The sequence below is a fragment of the Acomys russatus genome, chromosome 1 (assembly GCF_903995435.1).
Source record: "Acomys russatus chromosome 1, mAcoRus1.1, whole genome shotgun sequence".
Lineage (NCBI taxonomy): Eukaryota > Metazoa > Chordata > Mammalia > Rodentia > Muridae > Acomys > Acomys russatus.
Window position 1 is genome coordinate 111,465,137 of NC_067137.1, and position 22,239 is coordinate 111,487,375.

The window sequence follows — 22,239 nt, forward strand, 5'->3', positions numbered from 1 at the left end:
ACGAAAAGATTCCTGTTTAGCCTAAGCAGCGAGCCCCTCTGTGTAGACTTCCTGTCGATTAGGCTGGAAATAAACCAGATATGATTTAATTATGAAGTAAAAAGCTTTCTAATCGTTGTCCAGGCTGAACTTTGGGGTCTCGGGCTTACACCTTACAATTTTTTTTAGCCTTTACATAGGATTCGTGGAAAATAAAACAGAAGCCTTTTTATTGATGGATAGCATACCCACAAGACCTGTAAAAAGCTGCATTCCTCTGTAATCTATAGGAGTGAAACCAAAGTCTTTGGTGTGGGAATAACATTCTTAGAATGTGATAGTTGACTCTGGAGGTGCACTAGCATATGGGAGAAGAAACTGAGATTCTCACAAAGGCACAGGTGTCACACATTTGTTGGTAACAGACCTGGCTCTCACACCCAGAGTTTCTGAGCTCCCTGTTTATACGACACTTGTGGCCAGGGCTGACAGGAGCTCAGCACATGCCCATTCTGATTGCAGACTCTGTAGCTGCTGGCCTGACATTTGTGCAGTTATATAAAGTGCATTTTCAGTAATACTGCGGACATTTCTGCTGTGTGTATCTACAGTGACCACTGAAGGTCAGTTGGGTTTATGGTTCAGAGGGTCGATCACACAATACCGAGTAAACAGTGCCAATCACATGAATGAAAAATGCTTAATCATGCCATGTTTCTCATTCCCTGGGATGAAAAACTGGAAAGAAAGAAGATATAATTACATTTCATATAAGTTTTATGCCTCTTCACCAAAATGCCCAGCTTTGACTTTACAGAACCTTTGGATGTATGTAAGTTTTGTTTCTCACTCTATGTACAGACAGGAAAACCAAAACCCTATAGTATCGCATCATGCTGCTTAGTGCCTGGCTTAAGGTCAGATCAGTTTGGAATGTGACTAATGGTTGTACACAAGAGCCTTGGCCCGCTTGCTTTCCACCACAGTAGGTTTTATGAACCCTACCTTATGGTACATGAGGATACTGGGTGACCTACAGTGTCCAGACAAAAGACTTAGCCCAGGCTGGTCCAGAGCTATCCCAGTCCTCACAGCCTGCATTATTCCAGCCTGTAGAGACATTTGGAGACCCATTTACACTTAGAAGAAAAGGTGCTGCGTGCTAGTTAGAAATGATAAAAATGTCTTGCATTGGCCTTTCCTGGTTCCTCTTCAGTGGCCAAGCCTGGGGCTTCAAACAACTTCTCCTTGAGGTTTTTTTGTCTTGCAGATGATTTACTATTCATCTCACTGGCTTGCAAAGCCCCTGTTGACCACTGAGGTACTAGTTGTTTCTATAGGAACCTTTGTGTTTACAAAGACGGCTTTGAGAAGTAACTTTGTTGAACAAACATTTCTGCATCTACTATGCCAGGAAACGTAGAGTACAAAGATACATGATCAAGTGTTTACAATCTCAACTTGCTAAGAGACAAGTAAGGGAGATCAACGTGACCAGCTCATCTGTAATGAAGGTGGCAGTACTTAGGGTAGTTTCCATCAGATGCAGCAGGAGGAGAGGATGTCATCAGCAAAGCCACGGGGGGGGGGGGGGGCGGTTCATCCAGGTTTTCCCTGGTGGACGCTGTCCTAGTTTGTTTTCTATTGCTGCGATAAACACCATGACTGAACACACCCAGGGAAGAAAGGGTTTACTTCATCTTACAGCTTACAGTCCCCCATGAAGGGAAGTCAGGGCAGGAACTCAAGGCAGGAACCTGGAGGCAGGAACTGATGCAGAGGCCATGGAGGAATGCTGCTTGCTGGCTTGCTCCCCATGACTTTCTTAGTTTGCTTTTTATACCACCTAGAGCCATCTGCCCGGGGATGGCACCTCCCAAGTGGTCTGGATCCTCCCACATCAATCATCAATCAAGAAAATGACCTACAGACTTGACTGTAGGGAACCTGATGGAGGTGTTTTCTCCGATGAGAGTCTTTCTTACTAAATAACTCCTGCTTCTGTCAGGTTGACAAACAAACAAACAAACAAAAAACAAAAACACATAACCAGCGCAGGCAGAGTATAAACACATGGTGATAGGAGATAGGCTGGGAAGAAGCAAAGGTATAGAGGAGGAACACTTGGGCTATGACGCCAGCCATCAGCCAGGGCTTCCCAGTGTGTGCTTGCACGCACGTGCACATGCACACACACACACACACACGTGGGCACGCACGCTTACACACTGGAACTGCTATGAGAAAAGTCTTTTTAAAAATATTTTTTCTTGCTTTATTCATAGTACATCTCAATTGTTATCCCATCCCTTGAGAAAAGCCTTAAGCTGAAGTAAGGGCATAGATTGGAATGCAGCCTTATACACATTGTTTGACCTTGGGGTTTCTGGGCCAAATGCAGAGCAAACTCCTGGAAGTGGCCTTTGCCTTCCCTGCCTGATTGTCATGTGTTACTTTGGTCAGCAAGGTCAGTGAGTCAATTCATACAGAGGAGTATCCCCACATTATTTATTTATTTATTTTTTCTGTTTTGGGATCCTAATTTTTCTCTTATATAGAAGACAAGGTCTGGAACATTATTTGAATTCAGTTCACTTAGTCATGTATGAACAGTGAGCATCTACTGTGAAGGGTGCTAAGATGGATAAAACGTAGCACATGCCTTCAAGCCATGCATGTTTTTACAGGGAAAACAAAGCCAATAAATAGATAAAGTTCTGTCTTGCATAAAAGTTCTTTGATAAATGCTAAAGGAAACTTTCTTCTTTTTCCACCCCGCTGCCTCCCACCGCCCCTCTCTTCTTCTCTTTGGGGCACAACAGAATATAGGGACCACATCCAATTACTGAGAGGAGAGTGGGCCTAGGTAATAAGAGCGGCTTATGGGGAGTAGATTCATGGATCAGAATATGAGAATGAGTGAAAGTCCACCCTGGTGAGGAAGAGATCGCTGTGAGCAAGACTGAGGGTGGGCTTGTGTTGGCTCTTCGGAGATCCACAGGTGTCCTAGCTTTTGGGAATGCTGAGCATTTTGGGTATGTGGGAAGGCCAGGAGATAAATCTAGAAAGGCAGCCCCTGATCCTGCCTGGTGCCACTCTGCTTCAAAGTTTCAGTCCGTTACTCCACTCTGCAAGCACGCCACTGTGGAGAACCCAGTCCACACTATGTCATGGTAGGCTAGCTCTGCCTGGAGCGTTACAACGTTGTCTATACTTTCACTTCCGGAAATAAAGACCAAACCTTCTAAAATGAGTCACTGTGGCTAAAGAAGATAGGGGAGCCACAGAGACTAGACTGAAACACAGTGGCTGTTCTGCCACCATGCCTTAGAAGAAGTATGGTAGGCATTCAGTTTCAAAATGGAAAATTTACATCTTTTATAGATAATTAAAGTAGTGATAGAAGTCCATCTTTTTCATAGAGATTTTGTGTGGGCCACTTTTCTCTAGGAAGGCAGTATCTATCATGAACCCACACTATTCTAATGGAAGATGATGAGCTAAGTGCAGACTTGTAGTGTCCAGGGTGGGAGGAGCAGATTACTGGACTAGGAAATAGTGTTTTACGTTGCGCACAGGGATCAGTGCGTTTAACAGCTTGTCAAGGATTTCATTGAGACTGTTGAGAGAAGGTGGACTAAAAGCAGCAAACATCACTCTGATGCACTGGTCCCTGAAAGGGGGACACATAGGAAATGATATTCAGTCATTGGGAAAATATGGCTTGCTGAGTTAAGAAAGCATGCCTCTGTGATAGGGAGGGCAGACTTGGAATAGTTACAATAAAGTTTGATGAGTTAGTTTTCCTGCCTGTGACTTGAGACAGAATGGAACTGGGGCAGGACTCTCTCTGTTCTGAGGTCCTTGGCTTATTATTAGGACTGAAATGAAAGAAGTACAGGAGCCAGGCGTATCTGGGAGATGTGTGCTCTCCTAAGTGCTGCACCCCAGCGCTGAAGGAATTGAGTGCTGGGGCCCTGCAGCAGCTGCAGCATAGCTTGGTGCTATGGGAACGGTGGACCCACATGGAATCTACTTGTACACACGTGCCACATTTTTCTTTTTACCAATTTTCCTGAAGCAGCAATATTATTCTAGTTGTAAAATAATACCCAGGAAGGAAGAAATTTAAAAATCAAAAAATCGTTCTTAAAGATATGTTTTCTATGTATGTCTGTGTGTGCCTGCTTGCCTGTGTGTGTGCGCATCTCATGCATGCAGGTGCCTCAGAGGCCAGAAGAGGGATCTGAAGTCACTAGTGACTGTGAGCCACATGGTGGGTGATAGGAACTGAACCTCTACCCTCTTAGGTGCTTTTAACTGACAAGCCAAATCTCTATGCCCCCCCTCAAAGTAGACAATTCTTTAATGTTTTTAAAAACATATATGTGGTTTTTTCAGAGATTTACATAAGAATTGCTTTTGGTCAAATCTTATAAATATTCAATTTAACTGTAATATGCAATGATAATGAATATTTCCTGGTCTTTCACTGGAATAAGTTGCTCCACATACATGCCTCAGTGTAATGATGCTTACGGATTACTCATGTGAGAAACAAATTCCTAGGTGCTTTAAAAAATGATTTTAGTGGGGCAGGGGGAAGAATTTCTAAGGCATGTTGCGTGTATGTGCATTGCATGTATGCATGTTGCATGTATGCATGTATGCATGTATGCATGCCTTCATGGACAGACTCATAAGACAGAAAGTGTTGATATCTCGGAGCCGTAGTGACTAGTATCAGAAGGTCTCCTGTATTAGAGGCCCTTGGACTTAGTTAATTCTGCCTCTCTTTACTTGTTAACCATCCCCTCCCTGTATATCATTTGTGGGTAGGTTAAAATCTTTCTGATGATGCAGGGGAACTACCACCCAGGCAGGCTGTGCTGAAGTGTAACAGCTAACTTTTGACTGGGCATTACTTGATGCCATTGTCACAGTGCAAAGTGGCCGCTAGACAGATCAGTTCTGCAGCATAAGGAAGTATTTCTTCAATCTTGCTTCCCTACATGGGGTCCTCAAAGGGTGGAATTTACTGCCTGGATCACTGTCACATCATCTTAAGTTTGTGCCCAATGCTTGTCCTTACTCAGCAGGTTGGGTTTTTTTTTTTTTTTCTTTTTTTTTTTTTTTCTTTTGTATGAAGAGATAAATGAGGACGCTCTGGTGTCCAGCTCTAAGCTATGACCCAACAACTTCAATTTTAATTTAATTTAGAAATTATAACATTGTTTGTCAAAAGGACAGGCAGCAGAGTGCTTTGACTAAACCCTCAAATATAAATAAATACAGAAGAACTAATGAGACTCACCCACACTGACCACAAATAGTGGAGGGGAATGGCGTTGGGGGTGGGGTGGGGTGGGGTAGGACAGGCTAGAAGGCTGGGGTGCCACTCAGATGTAATCCATAGCTTAAGAGGAAGCAAAGGACTAGGGTGTTTTTTCTTCCATGTGAACTCTCAGCTCATCTTCATGTGGTGTATTTTTTATGTTTCTGAGAGCTTATGTCTCTCTCTGTCACTCCTTCCTCTCTGTGTCTCTCATTACATACTGCAGGGCTTATCATTGGCCATTTATAATTCAGACAGTGCACTCCACTAAACCTTCCAACATTTGGAAAAAAAATATTATTCTGCCCTGGCTGACTCACGAACATAATTGAATTGAGACAATAATTTAAATAAAATCCCCAGTGGATCCTTTTATGCTTGGTGAAATTTAGCCTCTTATCTCTGGGACTGATCTTGCAAGCATATTGTACAAACTGGGCAGAGCCTCTCTCTTCTAGTCACCGAGGGTATGACTTCACTGCTGTGTTAAGAACTGCCAAGTGCAAGGTGCTTGTCTGACACTCTGGAGATAGTGTTGCTGTGTAGTTCCTCAGCTTTATTTTTGTTCCTGTGTCACTCCTGAGTAAACGATGATGACAATAGCTTCCGTTCTGGGGATGACACTTTGCTTAGGAGCCATATTGTGCCTTTCGGTTTCTCATCTAGACACAGACCTTTAAATACACAGTAGAAGAAGAAAGGATGGTGGTTTGTCAGTGTCAGGTGACAGCTTAGTGTGAAGTCGCTTGGGGGGGGGGGCGTAGCTGCACACTGACTGTGTTCCTTACAGGGCAACAGTCTCCCGAGAATGACAACACCATCAAGGACTTGCTCCCAGAAGATGCTGGAATTGACCACCAGACAGTTCACCAGCTAATTACAGTGCTCATGAAGTTCATGGCCAAGGATGAAAGCAGCGCCGAGTCAGACATCAGCAGCGCAAAGGCCTTCAACACCGTCAAGAGGCACCTCTACGTCTTGCTTGGCTACGACCAACAGGAAGGCTGCTTCATGATTGCACCCCAAAAGATGCGCCTGTCAACATGCTTTAATGCATTTATTGCAGGAATCGCCCAAGTAAGTGTAACGATGCTTTAGGCATCCTGTTATGGTTTTTTGTTTTTTTTTTAGAGACCAGGCATTCCATTCCATTTAGGTGCTTAGTGTAAAAGTTTGTTGAGATTACTTGGTATTAGGCAGTGATCTGTAAGGGGGAATATAAAAATGGATTAGAAATTAGTAACTTTGCATTATACAGAAAATGTTTGCAAAATATATGTAACGCAATACTGAACTACTTTAAGTGTACAATGGCACTAAGATAGCTCAGCCGGTTACATGCCTGTGAACAAGCATAAGGACCTGAGTTCAAGTCCTCAGTGCCCAAGCCAGACATGGTAGTGTGCGTCTGTAACCCAGCACTGGGGTAGTGGAGACGCAGAAGTTCTTGGATCACACTGGCCAGCCAGCCTTGCTAACTGATGAGCTCCAGGTTCAATGAGAGACGCCATCTAAAAGAATAAGGTGGAGAAGGGCTGAGGAAGGTACCTGATATTGTCTGTGGCCTAGTTCTGGGCACATTTACACATGCATTCATGGATGTGCTCACAAACCCACACACACATATGCCCCCATGTACTCACACATACAGAAAATGTTCACACACACACACACACACACACACACACACACACACCTTGTGTTCTCACACACTTACAAGAAAGAATAGGAGGAAACACTCACAAACGTGTAAAGCTATATATTCCATACACTTACACCACACCCCAAACATACACACACATGTTTGTAACTAGCCATATTTTTTAAAGCTTACTTTGACAACTTTTTTTTTCTTTTCTTTCTTTTTTTTTTTTTTTTTTTTTTTTTTGAGTGCCATGACACTTATGTGAAAGTCAGAGGACAACCTGCTGGATTGATTCTCTCATTCTACCATGCGGTTTCCAAGAATTCAACTTAAGCTATCAGGCTTGGCAGCAAGCACCCTTACCAACTGAGCCATCTCACTGGCCTGACATATTTTTTATAATAAAATTATATAGCCAGAAGTGGTAGTCCTTTAGTCCCAGAACTCTGGGTGCAAATACAGGTGGTTTTTTTACTTTAAGCAAGCCTGGTCTTTAGAGTGACTACTGTGTAGTATTCCAGAATACTTGGTTTACACAGAGAAAACCTGTCTCAAAACAACAAACAAACAAACAAATATATATATAAGGTGGGCTACATGGCACATGCCTGTAATCCCAGCACTTAGGAGGCAAAGGTAGGATAATTAACTGCAGGCCAGCCTGGGCTACATGAGATCTGTCTCAAAAAATAAAAATTAAAAAATAAAGTATATACAACATTATATATACTAATATACATATAACTTTTAAAAACCAAATTAATCATTATGAAGTTTATATCATAGTGATAAGGTTATACCATCTTCTGTTTCATGGCTGCAAAGTATTCTTTTATACAAATAAGATTTTTTTTTAATTTTGCTTATTTTTTGGTTTATTGATACAGAATCCCACATTGTAATCTAGTATCCAGTGTGTAGAGCAGGCTAGCTTCTCATCCTACTGCCTCACCCTTTTGAGTGTTGGAATTCTAGGCATGAACTGCCATACCCAAGCACAAATAACATTTAGTTAATTGTTGAACGTGGAGATAATTTTCAATTTGGTGCAACAAAGCCATTCTGAATGTCGTTGTACAAACACTTGAGAACACTGGTCTAATTGTTTCCTTCAGGTCCACTTGGGTGCTGGGACAGAGGACAAATACTTAGTTCTGAATGCGGTTTGTTAAATTGCTGTTCTAGAAGCTTAGACTACTTTCTGCTCTTGGCAGATTCGCCCAAACAATGCCCTTGCCCTTGATGGTTCATGCAAGTGTTTATATTCATCTAGACAAGCTTAGTCCTAGTTAGCTGCTGTGATAGGTATAGGTACCATATTTCTTAGACTATAAGATGCACCTGACCATAAGACGCACCCTGTTTTTAGAGCAGTAAAAGAAGAAAAACAGTAAAAATAGCAATCAGACCATAAAGTGTACCCTAATCCTCTCCCCCCACCCCCCATTTTGGGGGAGTAGGAAGTGCATCTTCTGTTCCAAAAAAATACTTTATTTTAATGGATGTGATTTGATTTTCAACACATAGTGAAATAAATAAATAATTAGATACAAACTATTAATTTATAAGTATTAAAACTTAGTGTGAGCTTGAACACCTCCCCTTCATGTACGTGCTCTATTCCTACTGGTATTTTGTGAGGTGCCTCTGTGTGTGCTGTGGCGGCTCAATCCCCACCCCCTACTTCTGGCCATTTATGGTTTTTTCTTTCAGTTGCTAATATTCTTCTATTTCAGGTTATGGACTATAACATTAACTTGGGCAAACACCTTCTCCCGCTTGTGGTTCAGGTGCTCAAGTACTGCTCCTGCCCTCAGCTGCGGCATTCCTTCCAACAGCCGCCTCGCTGCTCCCTCTGGTCCCTAAAGCCTCACATCAGGCAGATGTGGCTGAAGGCCTTGCTCGTCATCCTGTACAAGGTGAGTGGCTGCGCTCCCTCTGCCGCATGGAAGGGTTCCTAGGGAGCGCAGTGCGAGGAGGGCACCCAACCCATCAGGACTCTAAGGGATAAAAACTTGACCTTCAGAAGAAATGCAGTCAGTGCTGAGAAGCCAAGAGTTATGTGGGTGGAAAAAAAAAACAGGAGGGAATGCCAGGGTAGGTTTTCAAAAATAACCGCTAACACAGTCTCATGGTTTCGTCTCAGTATGGATTACTTTTCGGAACACAAAGATGATAATTAACATTGTATTTATCAGCTATCAGTTCCAGTGGTCTTTAAGGCATCTGCTGTGATGTAGCCTGTGTGGCTGGCAGTGGCTTGGTGCAAGGAGAGACAGGGACAAGCTTATGACCAGAGGCTATGTTGTTACTTCTGTGTGCCTTTTCCTAGTGCATGAGAAACACCAGGAGATGATCCGGTAAGATCGGTGGGAAAGCTTATCCTTGGAAATAACCACTGTGCTCTCTCTCCCCTGGACAGTATCCATACAGAGACTGTGATGTCAGCAAGACCCTACTGCACCTGATTCACATAACGGTCAATACGCTCAATGCGCAGTACCATAGCTGCAAGCCCCACGCCACCACGGGACCTTTGTACAGTGACAACAGCAACATAAGCAGATACAGCGAGAAAGAAAAAGGTACTTCTCATGACAGATTTCTGTCCCAAACTTAGCTGGGATACGCCGTGCACTTTCCGGGCGGCGGTCTTTACATTCTCTAAGGAGGCAGAGAAGCACCCCATATAATTCTCACGAAGTGAAAGCCATCACTTCCTATTTGGTGAATTTGTCAACTCTCTTAGGAAAGTGTTGCTTTCACATTTGAACCGAGTGTGTAGGAGAAACAGTCGGCATGCTTCTGAAATCCAAAATAATAATAATAATGTTAGCTATGCCATTTTTCTGCCATCTGATTAAGGAGGAGCTATTATAGCCTTCCATTACATGCTAGAAACATCTGTGTTTGGGCTGTGTGACCTGTCTGGCTTGGCAGTCAGTGGAATCATCAACTCAGTGTCTCTAGTTTGCCCTTGACCTTCATGCCCACAGATTTTGAATTCAGTCTCAATTTCTGAAGTGCCTTTTCCGAGCCTCATTATTCAGTATGAAGTGATTAAAGGCCTGGGAATGAAGAACATTCTGTGTGCCAGTGTAAATGATTTTCAGTGTTGATGCCTTTTCCATCGGTAGCTTTTCCTCAAAGGCAATAGTCGAATGCGATGCTAAGTTGAGTGAAATTACAGGGGAAAGATGAAGAACCGAGGTTTGTACCTTTGATAAATGTCGCAGTGTAACTAGAATTATAAATGGTGATGTCATCAACTCCAATCCAGGGAGAAAACCAAGTGCCTGATGACCTTGTAGCATTAAAACAGTCTGAACTGGACTGAGGGTGGGGTGAGGTGGGGCTGCTTCAGGAAGGAGCTTGGCTGGTGGCCAGTAATCTGTTGTTTGTTGCTGAGAAGACCAAGGGTGCTGGGCTGTCTTTAGAGGAAGTTGAGGACCAGCTAGGAATTCTGCCATCTACCATTCAGATTTCTCCAGAAGAGTGTGCTGTTTGTCAGCTGAGGTCTCTGTAGATTTATTTAAATGATGGGTGTTCAGAGTCCACACAGGACAACCCCAGATGACTTCCTGGGTGAGAAGGGACTGTTGCCCTCTCATCTCTGTCCTGCAGCACAACACATTTTGGGAATTATTCCAAAGCTATGCAATACAAGTCACGATTGCTTGGAAAACTAGTTTTCAAAAGAGATATTTTTTTTTTCTAAAAAAGAAATGAAGTGGGTCATTTTGATGCATTTCTCCAGAACCACAGGGATTTGGTGGAATAGGTCTCATCTTTAAGTTCACACAGCGGAGCTTTATATCTGTTTGATTGTTAATGCTTTTTATCTGATTAAAAAGATTTCTAAGCTTCCCACCAGTTAAAATGACCCACCAGTTTCGGGTCATTCCCCGTGAGACTCCTGGGTGTTAAGGCAGGATTGGTCTTTTAAACTTTAGGACTGACATTTCCCCAGACTCAAGAAACCTAGACTCATCATTGTCATCACCCCTGGGTTGCTGCTTGTCACATGTAGGTGTCTATAAAGCTCAAACACTACCCTTTCAGAGAGGCTCAAGTCACGGTAGGTCATTTCACTTACTGGGCTGTGAAGCACATTTCTCTGGTCTTTCACTGTTGTTATGCGCCTCATCCTTTCAAAGGGACGAGAGTAGAAACTTTGGGAAATAAACTTTAGGGTTTGTAGCAGGGTGATTCTTTCTTCATTTACATGCTGCTTGGATTACTTTGACTTAAAAGCAGCCAACTAGGGAGAGAAGGGATCTCTAAGCTTAGTAGACATTAAACAGCCAGCTGGTCTATGAAGCTCAGCATCACCAGAGCCAAAGGGTTTTTTTTTTTTTTTCTTTCTTTCTAGGTTCCATAAAATCTATTACAGATACACAATAATGCCTCAGAGAAGAAGAGTGTTATTATAATAGGGAGAGATGTGATTTTTCTGTTTTATTTTCTTTTGTTTACTCTTTCAGTCTATAATCATCTGTGGAGCTTTTGAGATGACAAGTAGCTTTTCTAAGCCTTTTCTGTGTGCTGTGTGTTTCATTACCAAATGTAGAGTACAGTATTTTGCATTCACAGAGTATAAGGTGTGTGTACTGTTAGGCTGTGTCTATGCCAGTGCCCAGATCCCAAGAAGGCATATTTTAGAAAGGTCAAGACTCACTCATGCTAATTTTTTCTTTGTCAAATTAGCCTAAAACTCACAGGCACATTCAATCAATGTCCAGACTGGATAAATGGCTGGCATCTGCATACCTTTTGGTGTTCAGTGTAATGGGGACACTCCCCAAGGAAGACTCTCATGAATGACTGAGATGCTTCTCATGGGGCTGTCCACAGTCTTCAGAAGATGATGAGCAGCTTTGTAACAGGTTGCTCGGTTTGGGTCTGGAGGATCCAGATGGAGCACAGCCCCACAGCTGGCTTAGCCGGCGCAGAAACCACATAGACCCCTCCAGAGTGTTCCCTCCAGAGTGCTCCCTCCACTGAATGCTCGTGTAGACACAGCCTAAGAGAGAGTAACCTCCTAAGTGTAATTTTGACTTTCTCTCCCCAATTAGAAGAAGATAGTGTTTTTGACGAATCTGATATTCATGACACACCTACTGGACCCTGCAATAAAGAGTCTCAAACTTTTTTTGCAAGATTGAAAAGGATAGGCGGCAGCAAAATGGTGAAATACCAGCCAGTTGGGATGAATGTCCAGAGAAGTATGAATTTTTCCTCTTAGTAGTTTTATGCAGAAATGTTGTACTCTACCGTTTGTTTGGGGTGAAATCTTAATTTTATTATGTTATTACATATTTTGATATTGTTGATTTATATATATGTATGCACCAACAGTATATATATATATACACCCATTTATATATATACGTGAGCTGACAGATATGTCATTAATGTCATGATTGTCTTCAAGGGCCATCGCTTGATTTGATTTCTTGCAAAATGTTTGCTTCTCTTCCACACAATTTGAATACATGCTCCTAGATCTACCTCAGCCAAAAAACAAACAAAACAAAACAAAACAAACAACACCCAAAAACAAACAAACAAACAAACCCTCTCTTTATGTCTAATGAATTATTAGGGCTGAGGAGCTACTTCAGTGCGTGACTTTGGGAAATTTGATCTTAAACCACTACTTGGGTGTCTCTTGTACCCAAGTTTTCCAGTCTTTGAAATCAGAAAGAATCTTACAAAAACCATGGCCAGAAAGTCAGCTTTCCCTTCTGGTAGAGCTGGGACTATAATTTGTGCCAATTGTGTACCCAAGTATGAGGGGAAAAATGATAAACTCTCCAAGGAAATAGTACTAGCTCTTTCTGTTTTAATCAGGTGAAATAGAACTGGCCGAATATAGAGAAACGGGTGCGTTGCAAGACAGCGTTCTACACTGTGTGAGAGAAGAAAGCATTCAGAAAAAAAAGCTACGCTCTTTAAAACAAAAATCTCTTGATATAGGGAATGCAGACTCCCTCTTGTTTACATTAGATGAGCACCGTAGGAAGTCCTGCATAGATCGGTGTGACACAGAAAAGCCTCCTGTCCAAGCTGCTCATAGCACACAACGGCAAAACGACCACCACGGGCGCTCTAGACAGAATTCCGCTACGAGGCCGGACAGCACTGAACTCCCCAAGAGTCCAGCGACTGAAGGTTTTCAAGAGACACGAAGGCCCATGATACCAGAGGTTAGGTTGAACTGCATGGAGACCTTTGAAGTGAGAGTCGACTCCCCGGGAAAGCCTGCTCCTAAGGAGGATTTAGATCTGATCGATCTATCCTCAGACTCAACCTCTGGGCCAGAGAAACACTCTATACTCTCAACATCTGACAGTGACTCTCTTGTATTTGAGCCTCTCCCACCTCTCAGAATAGTAGAAAGTGATGAAGAAGAAGAGATGATGGACCAAGGGAATGATGGCCCCGTGGGTAAAAATGCTGCTTCCTCACCCTCCATCCCCAGCCAGCCCTCTGTCCTCAGCCTAAGCATAACTCCTCTTGTGCAGGTGAGTGTAGAGGACTGTTCCAAAGACTTTTCTTCCAAGGACTCAGGAAATCACCAGTCGGCAAGCAATGAAGACTCTACCATCACAGCTCTGGATGACCTCACGGACTCTGAAGAGCTGTCAAAGTCAGAGGAGCTGAGAGAGTTTTCCTCTGGCAGCCCGCTAACGCTTAAGCAAAAACGAGACCTCCTTCAGAAGTCGTCTGCCATCCCGGAGATGTCAGTGGACTATAGCCCCGACCCCGGGCCGGCTGAAGAAAAGTCAGGGCAGACGCCAACATCAGGGGCCAAAACTGTGCTCCTCAAAGTTCCCGAAGATGCTGAGAATCCTTCGGAAGCCGAGAAGCCCAACACCAGTGCTGAGTCTGACACAGATCACAACCCTGAAAGGAAGGCGGAGGAGGATGGAGCCGAGGAATCTGAATTTAAGATTCAGATCATCCCCAGGCAGAGGAAGCAGAGGAAGATTGCCGTCAGCGCTATCCAGAGGGAGTACCTGGATGTCTCCTTCAACATTCTAGACAAACTGGGTGAACAGAGGGATCCAGGTAAGCCTGTATCTCTTATCTCAGACCTTCTGGCTCGCATCTTCCTTGGTAGTGTTTTGACACAAAACATGCACCAAAGCGGAAATCTTATAATGTCAGGGCTGACATTATAACTGCTTCAGAACTACTCGGAATCCATCCTCCTCACCACAGTGTGCTGGATTCGGATGAGGCTGTGGCAGCTCCATCAGTGTTTTGTGTTCATTGTTTCTGATTTTTTTACCATCAATCTTTACCATTCTGGGTAATAAGAGGCAGTTGGATAATTGATACCTGGGTATTTCAAAACCAAGTCATCAATTTTGCTTCCCTTTCCCCCTCTCTTGTCAGAATTTGCTTTTTGTTTCTGTGCTAAAACACCGCTCAAAAACAACCCAAGAAAGAGTTTATTTTGTCTTACACTTCCGGGTCAAAATCCCTCATAGAGAGAAACCAGGACCATAATACAAGGGAGGCCGGAGCTGAAGTAGAGACCGTGGAGAGGCTTACAGAGTCAATGTCTCCTTTCAGCTACCTATGTTAGATAGGCCAGGCCCACTTTCCTCAGGGTGGCAGTGCCCAGAGTGGGCGGAGTCTTCCTCCATCAATTAACAATTAAGAAGATGCTCTCACAGGCATACCCACAGGCCAGTCTGATGCAGGCAATTCCTCAGTTGCTATGTAATTGGTAATCCCTCTTCCTGGGTATGTAAGGTAAAGTTGGCAACCAGAATTAGCCATCACCCCCCCCCCTGCCCCCGCCTCCGGTTATGGTTGTGAACTATGTAGTCCAAATGCAGAATGAATGAACTGATCGTATAACCCTTCAGGGGCTACAGCAGAATGTAGACACCAACCACAAACATCAGAAACCCCAAGTTACCAGTTATAATTTGGACCCTGATCCACAGGCTCCACTGAGCTTCCAGTGTCATTCTTTCTCTGAGGGGCCATTTCTAAGATGTTTTTTTCAAAAGTGGCCTTCAGATGCTCACCTCACTCGTTTCAGACTCGCCTCCTGTCATGTTTTAACACTGGTGGGAGTGCTTCCTCCTTCTTTTCTGATTAATGATGGTGATTTAAAGGAAAACAATGAGGTTGGCTAGCTACAGTTTTTTTCAGGCTACTTAGAAACCAGAGCCACTGGGCTTGGTCCCAGGGGTTAGGGCTTATTCTTGCTCACCACGGCCCCTCTCAGTTCATTACCACCCCCTGGCTCTTTGGTCCATCAAAGGATTGTGTTCCTGCCATAGCCCTTACCATTCAGCATTGAGTGTTGATGACTTCTGACAGTCTAGCTTCTCAGTTCCGTGCACTGGCTTTCTTCGATAATTCCTGTGTATAGATAAAATGTGACCGGCCAGCTTCCTGCTGCCAACACAGAGCCGTGCATCCCTCACCATGATGCACTCCATCCCCCTGGAACCGTAAGGGTTCAGGTACTCAGCTCTGTAATCATCTCACTCATGTGTGACTCACATCAACTACAACCTTCCCAAGATTTCAACTATATCTACTTTTTTTTACTACCAGCCCCCCCTCCCTCTCTCTCTCTCCCTCCCTCCCTCCCTCCCTCTCTCTCTCTCTCTCTCTCTCTCTCTCTCTCTCTCTCTCTCTCTCTCTCTCACACACACACACACACACACCTGGCCAGTACTTATTGATGCTACTTACTGTCTTTTAGTATCCTTACTTCACATCTTTCCTTCGCACCCACCCTAAGTGCAAGTCCACCAGGGTAACTCGCCCCTGCCATACCCTCTCTGGCATCTCCTTTTCCGAGCATGGTTGGATGACTACCTCCCTAGTAAAATCAAACTCACCCCACACTAGCACTTGCCCCTAGCCGATGAACTAGTTTAGATGAAAATGGATAACGTGGACCCTGTCACTCTGAAGTCATGGTGACAAACCCCTACTGGGAAGTTACCCACATGGTGTTTTCCACCCCTGAAGTCATGGTGACAAACCCCTACTGGGAAGTTACCCACATGGTGTTTTCCACCCCACACTTCATTGCCCTGCTTGACTTTGCATAACTACTTTCCTCCTCCTCCGAGGTCAATGGCGCTCCTGTTGACATGACCAGCAGGAATTTCCATTCTTTGGTCCCATGCTTCCCACCTCTTCCTGCCTCCTCCTGTGGTGTTTACATTTAAACATTGGGTTTCCTGTCAAGATCCTGGTCTTTTATCTACCCTGGGGTACAGGCAACTCTCTCCACTCTTTGTCCTCCATTTTTTTTTTTTTTTCCTTTTAAAGGACTCCTAACTTGAGCATGCAGACACAATCTTATTTTGCTCTTTATTTAAGAATAAGAAGGCTGGTAAAGGCAGCCCTTTACTTCACTTCTCTGCTGCTGTGATGGAAAATGCTATGAACAAAAGCAAGTTAAGGAAGAAAGAATGTCTTCTGCCTTGTGGTTCAGAGGGATGAGCCCATCGCGGTGGGGAGGGGGGGGGAGGGATGAATGGCGTGGCAGCGGCAGCAGCAGGAAGATGCTTGGTCATTGTTATCTATACACAGGCACCAGGCCCCACCTCCTAAAGGTTCCACAGCCCCCCCCCCCCCCCCCCCCCGCCAGCCAGCACCACCAGCTAGGGAGCAAGTGATCAAACACACAGACCACCAACAATTACCCTGCTCTCCATTTTTCTTTCATGATATTCTTTTACCCACCTCCTGCCCCCCTCAACATGCCTTGAAAGTTCTAGCACCCCAGTCCTCACGTCCTCTCACTTCATTTGTGTTGCTCTCCCCACAGCTCCAATGGCCACACTGGCCTCTTGCCTTTTCTTGACTCCTTCCTCTAGGCTCTTAGCTTTATACCTGCCCTTCTCCAAGTTCAACACCAACTTGATGCACACTTTCACTTCCTTTAATTCTTTCATCCATCACCAGTCACCGAATAGGCCTCTCCTGGCCTCAGCCACCCTGCCCACGCCTAGCTGGCATGTTGGTTCTCTTTCTTCTCTGCTCATCTCTCAACATGGAATAATTGACTCACTTTCACACGTGACTCCGCTCATCAGATCAAGTCCAAGTTCCATGAAGCAATCATTTTTTGTCTTAGCTGTTTCCCGATTATGTCCTAAATGACTAAGAAGGGGCTGGAACATATGGCTAGGAGGGAGTCCCTGAACTGTCTGCACACAACTCTAGAACACTTAGTGCAGATGTGTTGAAAACAAGTGGTCAGTTCTTTTCAAACATTTGCCTTAAACTGTATATAGATGAAAGGTTTCAGAAAATGAGTGAGGGCTGAGAAAAGATTGCCTAGTCTAAAGAAATTGGGCAAACTAGGTGAGATCAATAACCGCCACCCAGTACTGTTTCTTTAAGGCTAAAGATACATCCAAGATTTAAGCGCACACATCCCAGACCCCAAAAGTCACAGTAGTCTTTCAGTGGATTTTTGAAAATTAACTTCACTTTCCTCAATTTATATTATTGATGGGCCATAGTAATGGCTGTAGCACACATAGAAGGGAGGTAAATAAGGACAGAAGTAATTTTGTTACCTTTCTAATTTTCCATTATAGAAAAGCAATACCTAACACTTTTATCTTGATGATGAAAGTAACTTCAAATGACTGGTCACTATGAAGAGTGTTTGGGAAACTTTATAGCAGTTATGATTTTTTGTTACCATGAAGCTACTGGAGAGAGTTGCTGGAGCAATGGCTCAACAGCAAGAGTGCGTACTGCTCAGATAGAAGGCCTGAGTCTGAGTCTCAGCACCTGTATTGTGTGGCTCACAGCCACCTGTAACTCCAGCTCCAGGGGAGCTAGTACCCTCTTCTGGTCTCCGGGGGTGCACTCAAACACACACACACACACACACACACACACACACACACACACACACACACATGCTCTTAAAAAAATGAATCTAAAAAAAGGAAAGAAAGAAAACCCAGGATTTATTACTGATGATTTGGCTCCGTTGGTAAACTCCTGCCATCCAAGTATGCTGAACTGAGTTTGGATAGCTAGCAGCCATGTAAAAGTCAAGCAAGGCAGCACGCTGTCTGTGACCCCGTGCTTGGGGGTTGGGGCAGGAGATAGACAAGGAGCTCCTTAGTCAGGCAGCCTAGCTGAATCTATGGGTTCCAGGTTCAGTGAGAGACCCTACCTCAGAAAAAACAAGTGGAGGAGTGAGCAAGGAAGATACTCAACACCAAGCTCTGACATAGCTGCACACACCCACATGAGCACACTCTGGCACATCTGCACACACCCACATGAGCACATACATACAGAACACACAGTTATAAATATGGCAACTATATCTATCAGAAAGACCTCTGAAGACGAAAAGCAGATGTCCCAAAGCCATTGCCCCCAACTTTTTGTACTGGACCGTTTTCTGGGACTTTTTATATCTGCCATCTTAACAGGTTCACGGGCCGCCCAGTGTTGGGGAACCAGCATACATTAATCATAAAATATTGTGGATTGTTCTTTGGCAAGAAGAAGCAGTTGGCACCATGAAAAAGATGAGATGGTGCATGTTTAGTTTGTAGTCATGGAAACCCACGTTGGCAACTCTGAGGCAGTGAGAGGCTCAGTGTATTCACCGAACTGTAGGTTTGACATGGCAGTCCTTTCAGAATGTTCAGGAGGATGCTCTGCAGTTGCCTAGAACAGTGTGAGAGGCCTTATTCCCAGTGTTGATGGAGTAATAAGACAATATTATATACTTCACACCAGAAAGGACATTCGTTCAATAGGAGTTTTTATGGGCACTAAAGCAGTAGTTCTCAACCTGTGGGTCATAGCCCCTTTGAGTGGTGCATATCAGAGAGCCTGCATAATCAGACATTTACATTACAATTAAAAAATTTTCGAGACAGGGTTTCTCTGTGTAGCCTTGGTTGTCCTGGACTCGCTTTGTAGACCAGGCCAGCCTCAAACTCACGGCGATCCACCTGCCTCTGCCTCCCGAGTGCTGGGATTAAAGGCATGCACCACCACCACCCGGCACATTACAATTATTAACAGTAGAAAAATTACAGTTATGATGTAGCAAAATAAAATAATTTTATGGTTAGGGGTCACCACAACATGAGGGGCTGTATTAAAGGATCGCGAGATTAGGAAGGTTGAGAGCCACTGCTCGAAGGAAACTGAGACTCTCACTTAATACTGTTTATTTCATAGTAGACACAGGTCCTGCTCTTACATTTCTTCCAGTTTGGTAATGTTAGTAAGTAAATAGTAACAGTACAGTGTGATGGAGCATTTACTCTTCATTGTTTCCAAACCCATCACACCTGAGCACTTTTCCGGGGGAGGGAAACAGAGTCCTGGAAGCCTCCTTGGATGCGAAAGCTTCTATTGAAGATTGAGATCTAATGAAGACTAGAGATAGATGGACAGAGAGAGAGAGAGAGAGAGAGAGAGCAGAATATTAGCCTATTTCCAGTGTTAGATGAAAAGCAACAAACAAGGACGAATCCCAAGTGCCTGGTTTAGAGCTAGCTAGCGCCGTGGGTGCCTCGAGCATTAACTTGGTGGCTATGCAAGCTCCACCATCTAAGGGACATAGCTGCACGTGCATGAGCTGTGCAGCATCGGTTCTCTGCAGGACTCTGGAGCCTGCATGTACATGATGTCTCTAATGGAATCGCTAAGATTGGAATGATCACGGAAGACAAGGGGCAAAGACCCAGAAAGTCCCTTCACTGCTTTGTACCACAGACCTTAACTTTAATCAGTCTTTCCATTTGTAGATCCCTCTGCTAAAGGACTTTCAACCTTGGAGATGCCACGGGAATCCTCCTCTGCCCCTACCTTGGAAGCAGCTGCACCTGAAACAAGCAGCCACTCGTCAATATCAAGTAAGTGGTCCTCAGGGACGGTTGGTCTCTGTGTGTGTCAGCTTTGGGATGTGACCTATACATATTGCTTTCAATTTTGCTAACCCTCCTACTTTGAAAAATGCCACATTAGCTTCCTCCAGTGACGCAGTGCTGCTGTGTAGACTATGAAACTCTGGGGCCAGCGTGGCCTGCATTAGTTTATACCTCAAATGTTGGGTTAACCATGTGGGCATTGATAGTCTAAGAACCCTAACTTATTCAAGGATAAATATAGAATTTCGTCATTCAATGATGCATTCAACTACTAGCCTGCACCTAGAACCTAGAATTAGTCATGTGACACATGTAAAGCTTTGTTCATGGCAAAAGCTAATCTGGGACTCATTGATTTCATCTGAATCATTTCTGTTATGGACACAGCTTTATCTGAATTATCCTAAAATTAATGTGTCATGACCCTATAGGCTTGATTCAATGTGCTCCTCTTAGGCTAAAAAATAAAAAATGGCCCACACATTACAAAGTCTACACAAGGCCAGTACTCTGGAACTTTCCTCTGAAGCTTGAGTTCCTTTGCTGCTCCATCAGGGCATCTCCTCAGCCCAGTGGAGTGAAGAGATTTTCAGCGAGGGAAGTGCTTTAAGGAATCAGTGATACAGACAAAAGTGTACTTTCTGGAAACCTTTGTCTCATGTCCTGATACATTTATGCTTCATGTGGATGCTGCCTGAAGAGTTAGTGAGTTATCGTTTGGCCATCTTTTGAAAGGAGCATGGTCCCAAAAGCCAGATAAAGATAGTAATGAAAATGCTGGGCTGATTGTATGGAGAAGAATCATCAGCACTTATCCATTTGTGCATTCCTTCACTCATTATCCATTCCTCGTTCCGTGAGTACCGGGTGGGGGCCAGGTATTGTGCCTGCCATCGGGGGTCAAAGGTGAATCAGTAGGGTAAAGTCTTAATAGTGATCTTAGGTACCACTTATTTGATTCTCCTTCTGTATCGACCCCATGACGGATGGCTCCTAAGCAGCACAATCTAGATCCCGTGGCAGACGGAGGAGAAAGGCTGAGTGCTCGCCTAAGGTCACAGAGCCAAGCGATAGAGACAGAACCTGAGGCTTGGTCTGTGTGATTTTCAAGTCGATACTAATTTACTATTCCACACTGTCTTTGAATAATTCTAAATCAATTGTAAGACTGTAAACATTATAATAAATAGTTTCCAAGTGACAGATATTTGGCCTTTGGTTGCAAAATAGAATGGCTAGTTCTAAAGCTAAGTGCTTTCTTTTTTTTTTAAATCATGAAGAATGTTTGATAACTTGAAGATAATCACAGTTGCATGTTTTCTCTTCATTTACATGTCTCATCTTTAAAAGCTAACAGACAATGAATTCCTCTTTAGAACTCTAAGTAGTATGATTTGAAATAGTCAAATGGTTAAACTGCTGTAATTCCAGCATTGAATGCACGTGTCAGTCAGGATCCTGTCTGAGTCTAGCCTTTTAATGGTGACTTTGGCTCATTAGTCCCACCTTTCCAGCCCTTACCATGAAAAGCATCATCACAGGATTTGTTGGTCTTGGAGGCATCGTGCCAGGAACCTCATCCACTGGGCTATTTCCTCTCAGGGATTCTACTCTCTCCAAAGTCAGCTGAGAGACTGGGGGTGCAGCTCAATGGTAGAGCCCTTGCTGAGCATGTGTGGGGCTCTGGGTTCTATTCTCAGTACTGACAACCAAAACAAATCTAAGAATTGGCAAATTATCTCAACACTAGAGGTTTTACACCATTACTTGACTGAGTCTACAAGATGATACTTATTTTTTAATTTTTAAAAAGTCTTTTAAAAGTCATCTGTCTTTAGCTGGGATGTAGTTAAAGCAGGAAGGTGGCTTGCCTCACATGTGCAAGGGCGTGGGTTCAAATCCCAGTACTGAAGAAAAAAATAAAATATTTCTGCTTTTGAATTTCTCCTAAAATTTTTAAATTTTTACTTAAAGCTTTACTTTTCAAGTGAGTTGCCAACTTACAAAGTTTACCAGTAAATAAACAAATCAGTGGCATTTGATATTCAGTTGATTAGCTTTTCTACAAATGTAGTGACTATGGGCTCCAAGACATACGAATCCTAGCACATGTCTGTCTTGTTCAAGTTCCCAGTTGACTGTTTTGTAACTAAAACATGCTATGACCACCACAAATCAAACAGCATGCTGACCACACCAGAAGTGATGTCATAACAGATTTCACTTCATGCCTAGTTGCTGTCCATTATTGCCTGTGGAACCTCTGTATAGTGTCCAGGGTTGTCCAGGGGTTTTCTAGTGGACATTGGCCTCTGCATTCTTTCTAGAGTGTGCAGTCCATCAGCTTTGGCTCCTGTACTTGCCCTTTC

At 43.7% G+C, this 22,239-nt stretch overlaps 1 protein-coding gene across 1 annotated transcript in view; it reads left to right on the forward strand.

Moving 5' to 3' along the window:
* Unc79 (unc-79 homolog, NALCN channel complex subunit) overlaps positions 1-22,239 on the forward strand; it is a 200,749-nt gene that overhangs the window by 112,987 nt on the left and 65,523 nt on the right. Inside the window, exons 28-33 of the mRNA XM_051150825.1 lie at positions 6,105-6,391; positions 8,696-8,878; positions 9,382-9,544; positions 12,035-12,184; positions 12,813-14,033; positions 19,748-19,855. Coding sequence (XP_051006782.1) covers positions 6,105-6,391; positions 8,696-8,878; positions 9,382-9,544; positions 12,035-12,184; positions 12,813-14,033; positions 19,748-19,855 — 2,112 coding nt within the window. The remainder of the gene's footprint in view (positions 1-6,104; positions 6,392-8,695; positions 8,879-9,381; positions 9,545-12,034; positions 12,185-12,812; positions 14,034-19,747; positions 19,856-22,239) is intronic.